This window comes from Crotalus tigris, unplaced genomic scaffold (genome assembly GCF_016545835.1).
Source record: "Crotalus tigris isolate CLP2741 ecotype Arizona unplaced genomic scaffold, ASM1654583v1 scf7180000024359.8030256, whole genome shotgun sequence".
NCBI classification, from domain to species: Eukaryota; Metazoa; Chordata; class Lepidosauria; order Squamata; family Viperidae; genus Crotalus; species Crotalus tigris.
The window spans coordinates 6,209,133-6,228,570 of NW_024100528.1; the positions used below are offsets into that span (position 1 = coordinate 6,209,133).

The 19,438-nt window shown below is 40.3% G+C and overlaps 1 protein-coding gene across 7 annotated transcripts in view; it reads left to right on the top strand.

Moving 5' to 3' along the window:
• TEX55 (testis expressed 55) overlaps positions 1-17,530 on the top strand; it is a 42,740-nt gene extending 25,210 nt beyond the window's left edge. For 6 of the 7 annotated variants that reach the window (XM_039327368.1, XM_039327367.1, XM_039327369.1 and 3 more), the window contains 4 exons: positions 342-615; positions 7,543-7,944; positions 12,561-12,623; positions 16,437-17,530. In XM_039327368.1, coding sequence (XP_039183302.1) covers positions 544-615; positions 7,543-7,944; positions 12,561-12,623; positions 16,437-16,496 — 597 coding nt within the window. In that variant the 5' untranslated portion in view covers positions 342-543 and the 3' untranslated portion in view covers positions 16,497-17,530. The remainder of the gene's footprint in view (positions 1-341; positions 616-7,542; positions 7,945-12,560; positions 12,624-16,436) is intronic. The other variant, XM_039327371.1, reaches the window with a different exon arrangement.
• The last annotated feature ends 1,908 nt before the right edge of the window (positions 17,531-19,438 follow it).

The window sequence follows — 19,438 nt, forward strand, 5'->3', positions numbered from 1 at the left end:
TAATAATCAAGTAAGAGTCCATTTCTGCCAATATTTAAAAAAAAAAAGCTAAGATGACAATTCTGTGTTGCTTATGTTAAATATATTCTAACTTTATTAATTATTCTCCCCTTAAAAAATTAGGAGTATTTTCATTGAACTCAAGGAACACACTGATGAATATTCAATCCACAACTTCTCTTCAAAACTATATTTTATTGTGTTCCTATATTGAGCAATTCTGATCAGAAAAGGCACGTTATACGTGAGGGCACTTTTGCCCTCTAGAAAAATGTCTACCCCGAGGACAAATGCCCGGTTACCATTCAGGTGACTTGCAGCAAGTTCTGTCTCTTTCCTAGGAAAGCACTTTCTGTTGCTTACGAGACCCACCATAAGATTCAGGAAGGCATGCATAGGAGTAGTTTCCATAGCAACTACGACGTCTTCTCACCAACTCTCCCCCTCCGGATGGAATAGAACTCACAACAACTTTACTGAACATCCCAAGCAGCAAAAGACCTTACCGGACAGGTGGGAGATGAAACGCGTCTTTGCTCCCAGATGGCAGAACCAGAACCAGAACCCGAACCCGAGCCGCAGCCCGAGCCGGAGCCGGGGTCAGTAGAAAAACAGGTGAGGAGGCGCCATGATGAGTCAAGCGGTGGGCGAAAGGGGCGTGAATCTCATAGAACAGCCTCTAGGATACCTATCCTTCTTCAGCCTAAGCACCTTCTCCATTTTTATTTATGCGGGAAAAAACAACAACAGAGTCTCGCAGGGGTGGATAGCTACTTGCAGAGCCCCGAGAGTGGCTCGGGAACCCTTCCAAAGCCATCCAACGCTCAAACAAGAGTTGCCCTATTTTGGAAGGGACCCGCTTCCATCCCTAGTACACAGCAGTTCTCGCTTAAAAGTGTGTCTCGGGAGCCTTGCGATGAATGGACTTCAACTCCCAGATTTCCCCCAGATAGCATGCTGGCTAGAGGAATTCTGGGAGTTGAAGTCCACCCATTTTAAAGTTCCTGAGATTGAGAAACATTGGTTTAAAACACTCCAGAAATTTCCACACCTAGCAGTCTCAGATGAGAAAGATGGCTATGCTGTAATTTAAAGGGCATCTGATTTAAGAGAAGTTGGTATGGACTTGAAACTTTATTAGAGAGGAAGCCTAAATTTGTTACCCATAAGCAAGGGGCACTGCAGCAAAGGGTAGGATTGCAATGTAAAAAAGGCAAGACCCCTTAACTGCAATGAAATTGAAGAGAACACTTTAAATATTTGTTGCAGCTTTTCCCAACCAAAGTTTGGGAGTTCAAATTTACAATTCCTTGGCACTGTCTGGGAAGATTTGATTAGCAGACAATTTAATCTTATGATTTATCTTATAGTTATATTCAGTGCTAGAAGAGCTATAATTCAAACTCAACATTGCATTTATAATCACTCAAGGGTCACATAAGATTGCAATCCTGAATTGCACCTGTTGCCATCCCCCAAGATGAAATAATCCAGTTTATGTTACTTTGAAGTAAATTCTTCTCTAGAAAGGATAGCATAAGATTGCAATCCTGAGTCCTAAAGAGCCAGGTGAGGTGGTATGAAACCTAAACAAATTAGTACATGTAAATAAAATAAAATCTTCTTGAACAACATCCAATTTTTACAAGATGTTCATATTTTTTTGTTAGCAACACTGCAGAATAGGTTTGCCTTGGATTTCCCCAGACCACCTACAGATTTGGTATTATCTGACTATCTTCTATTCAAGTACTAACCAGGCTCAGTCCTATGTAGCTTCCCAGTACAGATGAGGGTTGCTGGGATGTTTCTGGGTATTGTATATTTGTTATAACAAATACACAAAGTGAACTGTTGAAATATAGTAAAATAGTAAAAATTCAGAAAAAAGTAAAATAGAATTTAAATTGTCTCTGATAAATAATCCAAATGTATGCAACATACCTTTTCTCCCATTATTACAAATAAAAATAAGGTCAACTTTGTATTTTCAGAGCATTTTTTTCTGGATCAGGATGTCCATATCTAATTGTTAAGGGTTAAGATTAATTAGGAATGCTTTATTAGTAATAATGTTTTAAATTAATTTAGCTGTTTCATTGACAGACATTGCAGCCTTAAGATTGTTAAAACTAAGCATGATAATTTTAATAAATATAATAAGCTTTCACATTTAAAACAAATCTATCCTTATAACACGGGGTGTCAAACTGCCGGCTCGCAGACTGGATGCGTCATGGCGAAACTGCGCCCACCCCATTGCTGGTAATGGAAAAAAAGTCACATGACATTGCGAGTTTGTCAACCTTGTTATAACAGATTTCTTGTGCTTATTGTAGACAGCTGTGTCCCAACTGTGATGGAACAACAGCAAATAGATTGACCATGAAACTCCCTTGGTCAAGCAAGCAATTTCCCCTGGGGTCTTTTTCTCTTTTTCATAGATTTTTCTCTTTAGCAAACTATTCAGTTTATTTGAAAAGCTTCTCTGCCTGTTCTTATTTGTTGTTGTTAATTGCGAAGTCGTGTCCGACCCATCGCGACCCCATGGACAACGTTCCTCCAGGTCTTCCTGTCCTCTACCATTTTCTGGAGTCCATTTAAGTTCACACCTACTGCTTCAGTGACTCCATCCAGCCATCTCATTCTCTGTCGTCCCCTTCTTCTATTGCCCTCAATCTTTCCCAGCATTAGGCCCTTCTCCAGTGAGTCCTTCCTTCTCATTAGGTGGCCAAAGTATTTGAGTTTCAACTTCAGGATCTGGCCTTCTAAAGAGCAGTCAGGGTTGATCTCTTCTAGGACTGACCGGTTTGAACGCCTTGCAGTCCAAAGGACTCGCAGGAGTCTTCTCCAGCACCATAGTTCAAAGGCCTCAATTCTTTGGCGCTCAGCCTTTCTTATGGTCCAACTTTCACAGCCATACATTGCAACTGGGAAAACCCTGGCCTGGACTATACGCACTTTTGTTGGCAGGGTGATGTCTCTGCTTTTTAGTATGCTGTCTAGATTTGCCATAGCTTTCCTCCCCAGGAGCAAGCATCTTTTAATTTCTTGGCTGCAGTCCCCATCTGAGGTGATCTTGGAGCCCAGAAAAAATAAAATCTGTCACTACCTCCATTTCTTCCCCATCTATTTGCCAGGAATTGAGAGGGCCGGTTGCCATAATTTTGGTTTTCTTAATGTTGAGTTTCAAGCCAACTTTTGCACTCTCCTTCTTCACCCGCAACAAGAGGCTCTTTAGTTCCTCTTCACTTTCTGCCATTAGAGTGGTATCATCTGCATATCTTAGGTTGTTGATACTTCTCCCGGCAATCTTAATTCCAACTTTTGATTCATCTAGCTCTGCCTTTCTCATGATATGCTCTGCATATAAGTTAAATAGGCAGGGCGACAGTATACAGCCTTGCCGGACTCCTTTTCCAATTTTGAACCAATCAGTGGTTCCGTGTCCAGTTCTCACTGTTGCTTCTTGACCCGCATATAGGTTTCTCAAGAGACAAATAAGATGGTCTGGTATTCCCATCTCTTTAAGAACTTGCCACAATTTGTTGTGAGCCACACAATCAAAGGCTTTTGCATAGTCAATGAAGCAGAAGTAGATGTTTTTCTGGAACTCCCTAGCTTTCTCCATGATCCAGCGTATGTTGGCACTTTGATCTCTAGTTCCTCTGCCTCTTCGAAATCCTGCCTGTACTTCTGGTAGTTCTCGATCCACATACTGCTGGAGTCTAGCTTGTAGGATTTTAAGCATAACTTTACTAGCATGTGAAATGAGTGCAATGGTGCGATAGTTAGAACATTCTTTGGCATTGCCTGTCTTTGGAATTGGAATGTAAACTGACCTTTTCCAATCCTGTGGCCACTGTTGAGTTTTCCAAATTTGCTGGCAAATTGAATGTAGCACTTTTTACTGCATCGTCTTTTAAGATTTTGAATAGCTCAACTGGAATACTGTCACCTCCACTAGCTTTGTTGTTGCTCAGATTTTCTAAGGCCCATTTCACTTCACATTCTAGGATGTCTGGTTCGAGGTCAGTGACCATCTCATTGTGGTTATCTGGGATGTTAAGCTCATTCTTGTATAATTCTTCTGTGTAATTTTGCCATCTCTTCTTAATCTCTTCTGCCTCTGTTAGGTCTCTGCCATTTTTGTCCTTTATCATGCCCATCTTTGCATGAAACGTTTCCTTCATATCTCCAATTTTCTTGAAGAGATCTCTGGTCCTCCCTATTCTGTTGTTTTCTTCTATTTCTTTGCACTGTTCATTTAAGAAGGCATTCTTATTTCTTCTAGCTACTCTCTGGAATTCTGCATTCAATTGGGTGTATCTTTCTCTTTCTCCCTTGCCTTTCGCTTCCCTTCTTTCCTCAGCTATTTGCAAAGCTTCCTCAGACAGCCATTTTGCTTTCTTGCATTTCTTTTTTTTGGGGATGGTTTTAGTTGCTACCTCTTGTACAATGTTGCGAACTTCCATCCATAGTTCTTCAGGCACTCTGTCTATCAGATCTAATTCCTTAAATCTATTTGTCACCTCTACTGTATATTCATCAGGAATATGATTTAGTTTATACCTGAGTGGCCTAGTGCTTTTCCCTACTATTTTCAATTTAAGCCTAAATTTTGCAATGAGAAGCTCATGATCTGAGCCACAGTTAGCTCCTGGTCTTGTTTTTACTGACTGTATACAGCTTCTCCATCTTTGGCTGCAGAGCACATAGTCAATCTGATTTCTATGTTGACCGTCTGGTGATGTCCATGTGTAGAGCCGTCTCTTGGGTTGTTGGAAAAGAGTGTTTGTTATGACCATCGTATTCTCTTGAGAAAATTCTATTAGCCTGTGCCCTGCTTCATTTTGTACTCCAAGGCCAAACTTGCCTGTTATTCCGGTTATCTTTTGGCTTCCTACCTTAGCATTCCAATCCCCCATGATGATAAGGACATCATTTTTTGGTGTTAATTCTATAAGGTGCTGTAGGGCTTCATAAAACTGGTCAATTTCATCCTCTTCAGCACCAGTGGTTGGGGCATAGATTTGGACTATTGTGATATTGAATGGTTTGCCTTGGATTCGAATTGAGATCATTCTGTCATTTTGGGGATTGTATCCCAGTATTGCTTTTCCTATTCTTTTATTGACTATGAAGCTACTCCATTTCTTCTGAGGGATTCTTGCCCACAGTAGTATACCTGATGGTCATCTGAGTTAAATTCACCCATTCCTGTCCATTTTAGTTCGCTGATTCCTAAGATGTCGATGTTCAGTCTTGTCATCTCTTTTTTGACTACGTCTAGCTTGCATTGATTCATGGATCTTACATTCCAGGTTCCTATGGAGAAAAAATCTTTACAGCATCGGACTTTCCTTTCACCACCAGATATATCCAAAGCTGAGCGTCCTTTCGGCTTTGGCCCAGTCGCTTCATTCTTTCTGGCGCTACTAGTACTAGCCCTCTGCTCTTCCCCAGTAGCATATTGGACACCTTCCTACCTGAGGGGCTCATCTTCCAGCATCATATCTTTTTGCCTTTTAGTACTGTCCATGGGTTTTTCATGGCAAAGATACTGGAGTGGTTTGCCATTTCCTTCTCCAGTGGATCACATTTTGTCAGAACTCTCTGCTATAACCTGTCCATCTTGGGTGGCCCTGCACGGCATAGCTTATGGCTTCATTGAGTTACGCAAGCCCCTTCGCCATGACAAGGCAGTAATCCATAAAGGGGTTGTTCTTATTAGATAATATTTATTAGATATTTAATTGTTTTTTTAAGTGACATTCTTGTTTCTTTTTTAAATGATTTGATTCTGTACAGGAGGTCCTTGAAAAGATGTTTTACTGTGTTCCCCTCTATGGTCACCAGATTGCAATCTGGGACCTTGGCTGTGTGTTCATAGCAAGCACCCTATGACCATGTGATCTCCATTTGCCAGCTTCTCTGCCTGCTTCCCTAGTGGAGCAGGGAAACTTACAAAGTGTTGCTGCGTAACTGAGATTTCCTTCTGCCAGACAGCTCTTTGAGAATGAAAGGGCTGCTTGCTGGGAAAAAAACTCAGCTATTGGAGAGAATCTCAGCCATTTCTGCTGTCCTTCCAAAGAGTTCGAAGGACTGCAGAAATGGAGGTCAGACATCAGAAAGTCTGACCTCAGTTTCTGTAACCCCTCAAAGGAGTTATCCTTACGTAGGGAAAGAAAACTCTTTTGAAAGGCTGCAGAAATGGAAATCAGAGCCAGAAGATTTGAGGCCTATTTCTGCAGTCCTTCAGAGGTGTTCCCCTTCATGCATTGAGGGGAGCCAAACTCCTCCGGCAGGGTGGAGAAATGAAGATCAGCTCCTGAGATCCTAGCTCCATTCTTACTTCCTGCCAGAGCAGTTCTCTTCTGGCAGGAGATACGAACTCTAGCAGGCTGCAGAAACAAAGGTCGGATCTTCAGGATCCAAGTTTTGTTTCTGCAATCTGCTACAGAGGTTCCCTTCCCTTACAGAGGGGAAGGGAAATCCTCTGGTAGGCTGCAGGAATGAAACTTGGATCCTGAAGATACACACTTGGGTTCTAGAGCCCGCTGCAGGAGTTCCCTTTTGTTCACGGCGTTTAGCTGCCTGCCCTACTGCAGGAGGCAGGTCTTTTGCTCCATCTGCTTAACAACCGGCATGGTTGCTTAACTACTACAACTGGAACAGCTGGGATTATCTTTGTTGAGTGAAGCAGAGTGCCTCACGTAACAACCGTTTTGCTCAACAACCAAGATTCCAGTTCCAATTGTGGTCGTAAGTTGAGACTATATGTATTGGTTATTATCTAACACAGTGGTTCTCAACCTTTTTAATGCCACAACCCCCAACCGGTCATAAGTTGAGGACTACTCATCTGGTGCAGCACCATTTGCAGAATGGGACTTTTGGCGGGCTCAGCAGGGCAGAGACAGCCTGGACAATTCCTATTGGCTTTTGAAAGCCAATAGAATTAGACTCTATTCAAGAGAGTCTATTCTATTGGCTTTCAAAAGCCAATAGAATAAAAGGGAGTAGCACAGCTAAGGACAAGGGGAAAAAAATGGCGGACTGCGTTGTTTGGCGACCCCCATGAAATGGTCGTTCGACCCCAAATGGGGTCCCGACCCACAGGTTGAGAACCACTGTTCTTGATAAAGGGAAGTCTATGGATGGAATTGATGAGATGCTGAAAAAGAAAGAGATGATAAGTGTTAACACAGACAACAAATAAAGTGGCATATAAAGAGGAAATAAGGATAAATTGCAGTATAAAAGATTGTGGAAAAGTACTATAAATGCCATTTGTGTAAAGTAGATATATTTTCTTTCTTTCTTTCTTTCTTTCTTTCTTTCTTTCTTTCTTTCTTTCTTTCTTTCTTTCTTTCTTTCTTGTTTTACTCCTTTTTTATACATTGTAGAATGTTGCTTCCTCTAAAAGAATAGTATGATGGATATATTGTAACTGTAGATCAAATCGTATATAAGAAAAATGCATGTACTTTTCTGATTCTTAACTGATTCAAACTTTTTTCTGGTTTTTATATACTATAGGAACAGCCTGAAAACGTTCTGAATATTGAAGTGCCTACATTGCCAGAGTCTAGAAATGAAACATCTAGGACTAATGCCCAACTACTTGAAGTAGTATTATCTATAGATCAAGCATCAGAAACTTCCGGGCCAGCTCCAAAAGCTTCAGTGCCACAAATTGAGACTCAGTCTCCTTCTTCCTCTTTCCAAACTCTTGGATCTTTGCTGACTCAGAAAAAAGGTTTAGTCAGATCAGTGGAAGCCATTGTGCAGGTTCAAGAAACAGCACCAAAAGAGACTGCTCCACCAGCTCAAGTTGCTGAGGAACTTCCTGAGAATGAGCCAATACCAACAGTTTATCTAGATCCTTTTGAGATTTCACTTCAATATGTGGAGAAGCATAACATCCTGCAGATATTTCAGGTGACTTCTTGCCCTTACCAACTATTTAATTTGAATATGAATATTGCAGTTGTTGAGTTGAATTACCTTACCCATCCTTGTGTAGGCAAGTTTTTGAATTCAGGACCCAACAAATTAGAGATTACCAACTTTTTCTTGAGATTACAGTTACTTCATCCTAGTTTCAAGAATATAAAATTCCCTGTTTGTCCCCTGATTACTTAACTGTCTTTTGTATCTAATTCAATGCAAGATAACAATACCCTGTTTCTCTGAAAGTAAGGCCTACCCCAAAAATAAGCCCTAGCTTGATTTTTGGGGGTGGGCTTAATATAAACCCTACCCCCAAAATAAGCCCTAGTTTTGGGGTAAGGCACACACTTAAAAACCAAGCTAGGGCGGGGATGGGGGTGTGGATCTGCCCCATGCACTCTGCATCCACTTACCTTGCAGCCAGGCCTCACTGGTCCACTTCTGAGGTGTCCTCTGCAGCCAGGCCTGCATTTCTCAGTCAGGCCTGCGTATCTGGAAAGGCCACTGCAGCCGAGAACCGAGCCATGGATCCATAGCTCAGTACTTGACTACAGAGACCTTCCGGAAATGCAGGCCACAATGCAGCTGCAGAATAAAGCTACTCCTTCAGCTGCAGAAGTGGACTGGCTGAGCAGGGCTGTCAGTGCAGGAGGTGAGTAAAAAAGACACCCCCTCCCCCCCAAAATAAGACCTGGTGCCTCTTTTGGAGGCAAAAAAATAATAATAAAAAATAAGACCCAGTATTATTTTTGAGGAAACATGGTATATTAACCACTTAGATTTTCACTATTATTAATATTATTCTTGGGAAACAACTATCAAGGGTAACCTTCAAGAAACAGTTCAAATTTCTATGCTCCAAATTTGCCTTTAAAAACAAAATAGTTCCACTTTTGGATACAGGTTATTATATTGATATAGCTGGTCCTCTACTTACAATGATTCATTTAGTGAATGTTCAAAGTTACAGTGACACTGAAAAAACTGACTTAAGCCTGGTCTTCTTCACCAACATCCCCATATTATTGCCAAGAAAGCTACACAGATATGTTAACATAGTCACTAGGAGTTGAGATTGATTCACAATCAATCAGAATAGAGCTGGAAGGGACCTTGAAGTTCTTCTAGTCCAAACCCCTGCTTAAGCAGAAGACCCTATACCAGATGTCTTATTTTGTGGCTGCTCACCCGCTCCATCCCACCGTCTGGTTACTTGCAGCTGCAACGGGGCAGGAGAGCATGCATCACACTGGTGCCGCCACTACAACATGAGGCAAGGCAGGTGGGAGGTGGAACTGCCTTATGTGCCCCATGCCCGCTGACCTCAGGGCCCCCACAGCCAGGTCACTCACGCCTCATTTCGTGGCAGCAGCAGCAGCAGCAGCCCTGTCCAGCAGGAGTCTGTGTGGCCACTGGCCCATTTGTCTGGTTGCTTGCGGTCGCAATGGGATAGAGCATGCATCACGCCTGTGCCGCTGCCACAAGTGAGGCGAGGCAGGTGGGGAGTGGAGGTGTCCCATACACCCCGCACCCTCTTACCTCAGAGCCCCTGCAGCCAGGCTACTCCCCAATCAGCAACCTCCCTCAACCTAGCTGCCTGCCCACCTCTTTCCTTTCATTCCCCTCCCAAGCCAGACTGCCATGATATGGAGGATGGGTGTGGGAGGCTCATTCACTTTACCCGGTCCCTGTCTGCCATTTCAGAGCCAGGGGATGTTGATGGAGAAAGGCCTCCACCGCCGCTGCCACTGGAGGAGCCTTCTTCAGTCCCCACTGGCCCCGCCCTGCTGGCTCTGTCCCGCAGATCACCTACCCGGTGGTAGTCATCGCCTCCTCCGCCGCCTACTGCTTCGGTCCTGCATTGTTGCATCACACTGATCCCCGTTCGCCGCCTGTATTGTATGGTTTCAATGACAGCAGCTCTGGAGGCTGGTGGTAGGCTCTCAGCATTGTCCCTGGGCTGGTGGTTTCGAAGTCATGGTAGCACAGTATTAGGTGCACCCCTCCACCAGCCCTGGTATAACTGTCCCATGGCTGTGTGGACAGAGCCGCAAAGGGGGCCAGGGGGCTGAAATCGCTAGCACAGGAATGATGCCGAGAGCCTACCCCCAGCCTCCAGAGCTGCCACTATTGAAAACATACAATAGGAGGCAAATGGGGAGTAGGCAGCATGACACAGTTCCGAAAGACCCAAGTGGCAGGCGGAGAAGGAGGAGGTGGTGGCGGTCCCTGCCAGGCCAGTGATCTGTGGGGGTGGGGCTGGCAGGGACCAAAGAAAGCCCTTCCAGCAGCAGATGTGCCTGATGCACAGCAGTGGTGGAGGCCTTTTGCCGTCACTCCCCCTAGCTCTGAAACGGTGATGGGGGACCAGGTAAAGAACCAAGCCTCCCCCATTCATCCTCCGTAGCATGACAGTCTAGCTCGGGAGGGGAGTAAAAGGAAAGAGGCGGTCAGGCAGCCAGATCATTGAATGGGTTGGGGGAGGTCACCAAGCAGGGAGTAGCCTGGGTACGTGGGCCCTGAGGTAAGCAGGTGCACGGGGTAGCTCCATCTCACCTGCCTCGCCTCAACTTGTGGCAGCAGCACAGGTGCAACACACAGTCTCCTGCCCCATTGTGACTGCATGCAACCAGACAAGTGGGCCGGCGGCCACCAAGGCTCCTGCTGGATGGGACTGTTGTTGCTGGTGCTACTGCCATGAGGCAAGGCAGCTGATGGGGCATGGGTGGCTTGCCTGCGGGAGCCCTGAGGAAAGTGGGTGTGGGGCACATGGGGTAGCTCCATCCCTCCACCTTGCCTCACTTTATGGCGGTGTCACCAGCGCACTGAGTGGCCTTCTGCTCCGTTGCGGCAGCAAGCAACTAGACAGTGGGATGGAGTGGGTGGGCTCTTAACTAGGGCTTATTTTTGGGGTAGGACTTATATTAGGCACTAAAAATCATGCTAGGGCTTATTTTCTGGGTCGGTCTTATTTTCGTGGGAACATGGTAGCTCTTCTTTGCACTTTTTCCAAAGTCTCAACATCTTTTTTGTAATGTAGTGACTCAAAGAACACTTCATTTTTACTACAAAAGAAACTGAAAAACAAAGGACAGATATTGGGGAGGAGTATACATTTCATGCTAAATTAATTACATTTGTTGGTGGTTTTGATTTTTGTTTCTTGTTAACACTTGGAGTGTGTGCGTTTCTATGATGATTCTAGTTTAGGGACATGTGTGATCAGTAAAGTCTATGATAGCTCAGCCATGACAGCATCATCAGATACATTTAACTTGGACTTTTAGCTGTTCAAATAAAAGTCTGAATGTATATGTAGAAATACCAAATGATATAATCACTTGCACTTATATATATATTGTGCATTCCTATTATTCCCATTTTAAAAAGTGACCCATTTTTATATGAGACAATATACTTTTGCATCTTTTTTATAGAATCATAGAGTTGGAAGGGGACTTTTATCCCAGTGAATCCAACCCCTGCTTAGTGCAGGAATTCAAATTAATGTATCTACAATAGATGGCTATCCAATTTCTGCCTGAATATAACCAGTGAAGGAGAAGCCACCATCATTCTGGGTAATTTGTTTCACCATTGAACTGCTCTTATCACTACTTTTTTTTTCTAATGTTCAATCAGAATCTGTCTTCTTTTAAATTTGACTTGACTTTCTTCTATGTGACATCTTTTCAAGTGTTTGGAAAGTCCTATCTTACGCACATCCTTTTTTTCACTTTTGAAGACAAAACATTCCCAGTCCTCAGTATATCTTCATAGGATTTAAGTCTTTAATTCCATCATCTTGCTCACTTCTGGGTCTATTCCAGTTTTCTTAAGTCCTTAAATTGTTGTCTCAAGAATGGGATACAGCACAATTGATAGGGTAGGACCAAACCAAAATGATGTACAAGTAGTGGTTAAAGACTGTTCAAAGTTGCAATGGTGCTGAACAAAGGGGATCTTCCATGGGTCCTTGTATTTGTGGCTGTCACAGCATCCCTACAGTCATATGATCACAATTTGAGTTCTTGGCAGCCAGTTCGCAACTATGACATTGTAATGTTCAGTGGTCAGTATTACATGTTTACTATTTGTGACCTTTGCTGCTGGCTTCCAACATTAAATCAATGGGGAAGCTGGCAGGAGATCTCAAATGATCATGGGATACTGCAACTACACAGGATTTGCCTAGTGACTGCTCATGAGAGTGCCACAACTGCTGTAAGTCAGTGCAGACACGTGACATTGTGCTTTACAACAGCATTGCTTAGCAATGAAGTTGCTAATCACAATTACCATCATTAAATGAGTATTAGCTATAAAACTATTGGATTTATATTCTTTCCTCCAGGAAGACAAGGAGCTTATATGGGAATTTCCCTTCATTTTATCCCAACAACAATCCTATGAGGTAGGCTGGATTGAGAGAGTGACTAGCTTAAAGTCATCCAGTGTGTTTCCATGGCTGAAGGTGGCCTTGGTCTTCCTGTGATTTAGAACCTGTATTTTGATGCAGCCTTCAATTCCATTTTTTTTGTAGACACATCTTTGTTACTTGCTTTTTATGAAAAAAATGTAATTACTACTTTCTTTATATTCAGGAGATTACAGAAAATTTGGTATATGAGAAACCTGAGAATCCATTAGAGTTTATATTAAATCAGGTATGTTTGTTATACTTTGGTGAAGAAAAAGTTGCAGTTTTGAGGATAGCTAGTTAGCTAGACAGACAGACAGACAGACAGACAGATAGATAATGATTTAGAAAAGATAGCCGTAGTACAGGTAATCTTTGGCTTATGTCCATTCAATCAGTGACCATTCAATGTTATGGCAGCACTGAAGAAATGGATAGATAAGTTCACTTCCCAAAGTACCAGTCATTGCAGTTATGTGATCATAATCCTGCTTGCATTTGGCATTCTGATGTTATAGGGATCTGCAATCATATGCTCATCAAACAAAGTTAGTAGGGAAGCTAGCTGAAAAGGCTGCAAATCTCTAGTAAGTGGTTCTTTAACTATGTTTCTCATCTCTTCCAACTTAACTTGCATTTCTCGTGATTATGATAGCAACCAGGACTGCTTGGGATTGCCATCATAAAGCAATATACTCACATGATGTTGTGCTTTATGATTGCAGCACTTAGTGTCTCAATTGCTGTCATAACCTGAGGACTATCTGATGCAGGAAATAAATCTATGATAATGCCAGAGAGCATTTGTATGTCCTGAGTTGAATTATGGGAGAAAATTGTGTTGACTTATGGAAGGTAGTAGGGCTATGTAGCAATCTGGATTTAATCTTGAAGAGCTTCTGTGGAACTCTGAGGAGCATAGGGACAGCATTTTTCTGTGAGTCATTAAAGCAGCTTTGTTTCTTTCCATATTGCAAAGCTGCAGCAGAAGCCTTCTCACAACAATAAGTAACTGTTTTAATGAGTCCTGGGAAAAAAGTTGCTTTCTACTCCCATATATTTTGAAGTACCTCTTCCAAATCAAACCCAAAACATTGCACAGTGTTAGAAAACAAAAAGATAGACCTGATAATCCATAGGTAAGTACCATCTGAGCCAGCAATTTCTGCACATTCCAGAAGTAGGCAAATCTAATTTGATATGCAAATCTGGAAAAAGGAACATAATTGATTTGTTTACCAGAGAAGAAAACAATAATGGCAAAACATTTTGTTTTTCATCAACTAGCAAGCTAGGACTTTATGGCACCAACTGTGATAGAAATTAGAACACAGATTTTGAATTGTGTACATTTCTACAGTGTGTGTAATTTTGGCTTTTAGTCAAAATCTGATGATACTTGCAGTAATAATTATTGCCTTGCAAAGAAAAGTGGTGCTAAATTTCAAATCAGCAGTTTGAGGAGAAAAGTGGCATAAGAAATACAATGCCTTTTTGTGAATATGATATAAGTCATTTTCAGGGGTTGACGCAAAAACATTTCCATAAAGCAAATAAACATGAAATTAGCAGATTAACATAGGTCCAAATATGTCATCAAACAACTCTAGAAAATGGGAGACTAAGTAACAATAAGACTGAGCAGAGTACATCTTAACTCCCAACATTTCTCTAACCACCAAGAAGCTAAAAATGGTCCCTGCAGAGGTATCAATTTGAAACCAGTTGGTACTTTCATTCCCTCATCTCCTCTTCTTGGTTTTTTTTTAACATGATTATAGGGGGCACTCTTTACAAGATGCCAGGATTGCAGAAAAACAGATTAGGGCCAGAGCTTCATGGAGATCCAGAATCAAAATAAAATTATTCTGTCCTTCCTGCTCTTATTAAATGAATATATGTTCTGAATTATCCCACTTTGCCTGGAACTTAATGTACCTTTTGCAGATATATTTAGCAAATACCTCTTGGTTTAACAAAACAGCCACCTTGCCATCAGGTAAATTATATATGGAGGAAGTATTTGTCACAGGGTGGATTTGATTTAAATCAAGTCGATTTAAATCACGATTTAAATCAGGATTTAAATCACTAGTAAAAAGGCTTGATTTAAATCAACTCAATTTAAATCATAATTTTTAAAGAACAACTGTCATCTCTGTCCTGCAGTGGCTCCTCCTCTGACCCGTTGTTGACTCACCGGCAGTCCCATTCACTTTAATGGGACGGATGGTGATGCGACAGTGACACAACATGAGGGACGTGGCAGGCAGCAGGTGAGTGGATGCCCACTAACAGGTGCTGCCATGATGGATCTGAAATGACAGGTGCTCTTTAAATGTAAGGACTCATTCTTGCTGGTAGTTAAAATCTTTAATATTATTATTTGCAAACAAAATAAAGGTTTCCTATTTAGAATAATAAGCTGTCAGGTTAGTAAAACAGCGATATCAGAACTGATTTTAGGTTAATAGGTTAATCACACATAGTTGGAGAACTACTCAAATTCTTTTATTTAATTAAAACACTTAGAGCCTGGTACAGATGTATTTCTCTTCAAACAGTCATACAGTTTGTAGTGTATGATTTGCAAAACAATGGGATAGAGGAATATTCCTGAATTTTGTTTTATGATTTATCTCATGGTTATTGTGAAATCGTGTGAATGCATCAATGCAATGTATGTTATCTCAGCTTGCAGAGCTTGGATTCATTGCATGAGTGTATCAAAAATGTAAATATTGCAGAATATACAGCCTTATGCTATATAACTAAACTCCATTTCATGCTGAATAAACTAAATTGTTAATCTATCTTAAATTGAAAACTATCTTTAGATAGATTTTTACTCCAAAAGCATTTTATTAAAATAAAAAAAATCCGATTTAAATAAAAAATCCATTTTTTTATTTTTATTTTTAAAAATAGATTATTAACCACCCTGATTTGTCATGATGTTTTAATCAATATACCTACACAGATACAAATATAATGTGAATAGTATGTCCTATGGCGTGTTCTAAAGCATTAATTGGAGGCATTTTTCCTCCAATCCTCCAGACTTTGATGGCTGCAGGGGGCATAATGCAGTGAAGTTACTGGATGTAGAGATCTTAAAATATTTCATAGGATCTTTTGAGGGGATCTTGGACGTTTTCTATTTCAGCATCTTGCTTAGGGCGGAATCCTCAGATCATATCAAATGACTGTCCAAACCCTCTAATGATAGAAAACCCATGACTCCAGGAGGCAAGCCGATCTATGGTTTAACAGCTCTCAGAGTCAGGAAATTCTTCCTTATTTTTATGTTTGGATTCCTCTCTATAAAGTTCCCACCCATTCTTTCTTATCCTAAGAGACTAAGGAGAATAAATCAACCATTTCTCTGCAGCCATGTTTTTTTCCCTTTTCAGAAGCTCAGGAGGGAAGACATGGTTCATATATATTTTGTATGCCGCCCTGAGTCCTTTGGGATTGGGCGGCATATAAATAAATTAAATAAATAAATAAATAAATATATGGAGGCAACTTCTTCCCTATTAGGGATGTAGCCACCGAGAAGGCCCTGGTCCAAGACCTCTGTAGATGTTATAGGGTGGGCAAGGCTTTAAAAATGACTAGCAACTAATGCAGATTCTAGAATAGAGTGCTATATAGGCAAATCTCTAAGCTCAACCTGAACTACTGCAAGCTGAATCAGTTTAAAGCTCTGGGTAGTTTTCCAGGGCAGGTCCACATAGTTGATGTAGTTCAATTATGTGATAATAAGGACCTGAATTCTCCCTGGTCCAGAAAAGCTCACAATTAGTACACAAGATGTAATTGTCACAGTTATGATAATTACATAAAATATTTGCATTATCTGTACCCAAAATAGTATGAATATTATTAATTGCATTAATTAGACATTCTACTGTGCAACAGCACCACACATACAAAGTCTGAAGTAAACTAGATTTCATCCTCATAAGATGTCTTCTATACTGTAATAACTTATATTTGAAGAATCTGTATTGTAATGACTGGAAGCTTAGATATTTTGTTTTCTGTTTTTTTCTAGGTCCAGACAATGATAAATCAGAGGAGTCAACCAAAGGAAGAGGAAGATGAAGAGCAATAATAAATACAGACAACTGAAAATTTAAGAATATATCTCTGGACATTCTAATGAGGGCAACATATCCATGCTACCCATTTTTATCCTCTCTGTATGCATAGCTTATAGAGCTAAACAATATCCATTGTAACTGAATACTTCCCATGCAGATGCTATGTGAATTACCTAGAATAACAACAACCACAAAACCATAATTGCCTTAGCACAGATAGCAGAGAATTTAGGAAACACATATTCACATAAGCTTTGTACTTCCCATTAGTACTATTGCACTAATCTTCTTCATAGTCTGAAAGGTTGTATGATCTTATGAAAGTAGTTGATCTGCAGAATGGGTGATGTAAATAATCTGTTCCTGCCTTCTATGAGTGGGAATGTAAAAGCAAACTCCTTTCACATAAAAAAAAAAAAAACATTCTAGGATTTCAGAGGCTAGCCTCACCTTTTGGTGTAAATTTGACACTTGTAAAGATGCTTAGGTTTTCTTAGATAAATAAGTATGAAAATGTGAAGTGCCGTTTGCAGAGTAAAGCAGAGCTCTCCTGATTTATAAATATAATTTATTTTAATATCTTTAAGAGAATGGTTCCCAGACTGTTCATCAACATGGAAAGGATATGGTTTGGTACTGTTTAAAGAGCCACATCTTGGTTGCTAACTTACACTAGTTATGTGTCATACTAGTTTAAATAGCAATTCTTCATCTTAGCCTAATTATGAATTGGCTGTGGTTAATAGACAACCCTACCAGGTGAACTCTTCATAATTTACAGTGTGATTGAAATTAATATTGCGTTAAACTTAAAATCCAGGTGCCAGAATTTATTTTTCATTATATTGTTTGGAAACATTAATTGCAATTTCTGATTGAACTTGTTTGGAAATGGAGATAACTGTAATGAAAGTGAATAAGATTATGATATGTAGAAAAGTAATTCTTTCTTACCCTCTAATGGCCATCTGGAATTTTCCAGCCCAGACTTGGTCGCTCTGGTTTTATGCTAGCATCAAAACAATAAACTCTACCTTTGCTTCCACCTTTGATATTCCTATCTATCATCAGTCAGATTGTCTGTCTGTCTGTGGGTATCTATCTATCTATCTATCTATCTATCTATCTATCTATCTATCTATCTATCTATCTATCTATCTATCTATCTATCTCCACCCACCCACCCACCCACTTTGGAGATGTTACTGATGCTAAATGGAAAGGAAATAGAAAGTATTAATTAACCAGGGAATCAGTTATGTGTTTTCTATGTCTTCAGAATGTCTAGGAATGAAAGGATATACAGGTGATCCTTGATTTAAAACCACAATTGGGACCAGAATCAAGGTAGTTGCTAAGTGAGTTGTGCCTGAATTTATGGCATTTTTGCATAGTTGTGAAGTGAAACATTGCAGTTGTTAAAGCAAATCTGGCTTCCCCTATTGACTTTGCTTGTTGGAAACTGGCTGGGAAAGTTGCCAGCATGGTAATTACATGATCTGGGATGCTGCAACTGTTGTAAATACATGTTAGTTGCCAAGTGCTTGAATTTTGATTACATGACCATGGGGATGTGACAGTTGTAAGTATGAGGATCAGTCATAAATCCTTTTTACAGTGTTGTTGCAACTTTGAATGATCGCTAAACAAAAGGCTATAAAATAAGGAATACCAGTATATGTTCAGAATTTTAGAGAGTTTTGTATAGTGGCATCAGGCTAGAAACCAGGAGACTGTGAGTTCTAATCCACTTTAGACATGAAAGCTGTCAGTGACTTTAGCCAATCACACTCTCAGCCCATAACACCAGGCTCTGGCAAGAAGCTGACAGTCAATTCCGGTCACAACCAATGGATCAACACTCTGTTGAAAAAAATAGACACTAGGAAGAAAGTATGTGTGTGTATTCAGAATTTTGCTCTAGTTGTGGTTGGCTCTGAGGCCCCAAACAATAGATTGAAGATTTTTTCCAAAGGCATTTTAAGTAACTTTGAATTGAATGGCTACTATGTTCTGAGGCATTACAGAGTTTAAAATTATATAGGAGTTTTCTAGGTAGCATCCTGGCAACCATAAAGTTCCAGGACAGTAGTATCTTCCTTTAAGTGCAGGCAGCAGAATAAGGTTGCAAATTGTCCCCTTATGCATTGGTGTGAAAGGCACTCCTTTATTTTTATGTCATTTTAGAGTTATTAACCATGCAAGAAAACTAATATTTGTGGATCAGGGAATTATCTTAAAAATCATATTTGGTATAATAATAGGGAATTCATGTTCTAATAGCTCTACCCAGGCACAAAAGAGAAGTAAGAACATAGCTGGGTAACTGAGTTATTCAGAATGAGAAAAAAAAATCAAAAGAAAAGAAGGTATTTTTTTAAAAAAGTCAGACATTTCTCTGAGCCATAAGCATGCTTTTGCCAGTTGTGTGCAAAAATCTGCATCCTTACAGAATAGAATATCTTAAAATAAATCATGGTTGGAAGAATAGAAACATTCACCACAACATTTATTTTCTTGCAATTCTAATTAATCAAATACTATAGTGGGGAAATCATATTAAAACTTTTTTAATATTTCTGTCTGTGACCACTAGATGGCATGAAAAGCTTGTAATCTTCTTGCTGAAGAAACTTAATTGGTGACAGGGCTGCAAGAAAGTAAAGGAACAAGTAACAGGGTCATACCAAAATCAGCTAATCAAAGAAAAAAACTGAACATAAAATATACTTCCAAGGACTACATCTTCAGCTCCATCTAAAATAAAAACATCCTTCAGCACTAACAAATCTGAAGTCATGAAGAATTACTACTACTTTTATGGTTTTCCAGAATGGTCAGAGATTTACAGTGTTTTGAAGTTTCTTAATACACATCATAATATGTTCCATTTCTAACATTTCAAACAGTTAAAAATGTATAAAATTTACATTTATTATTCCTATAAACCAAG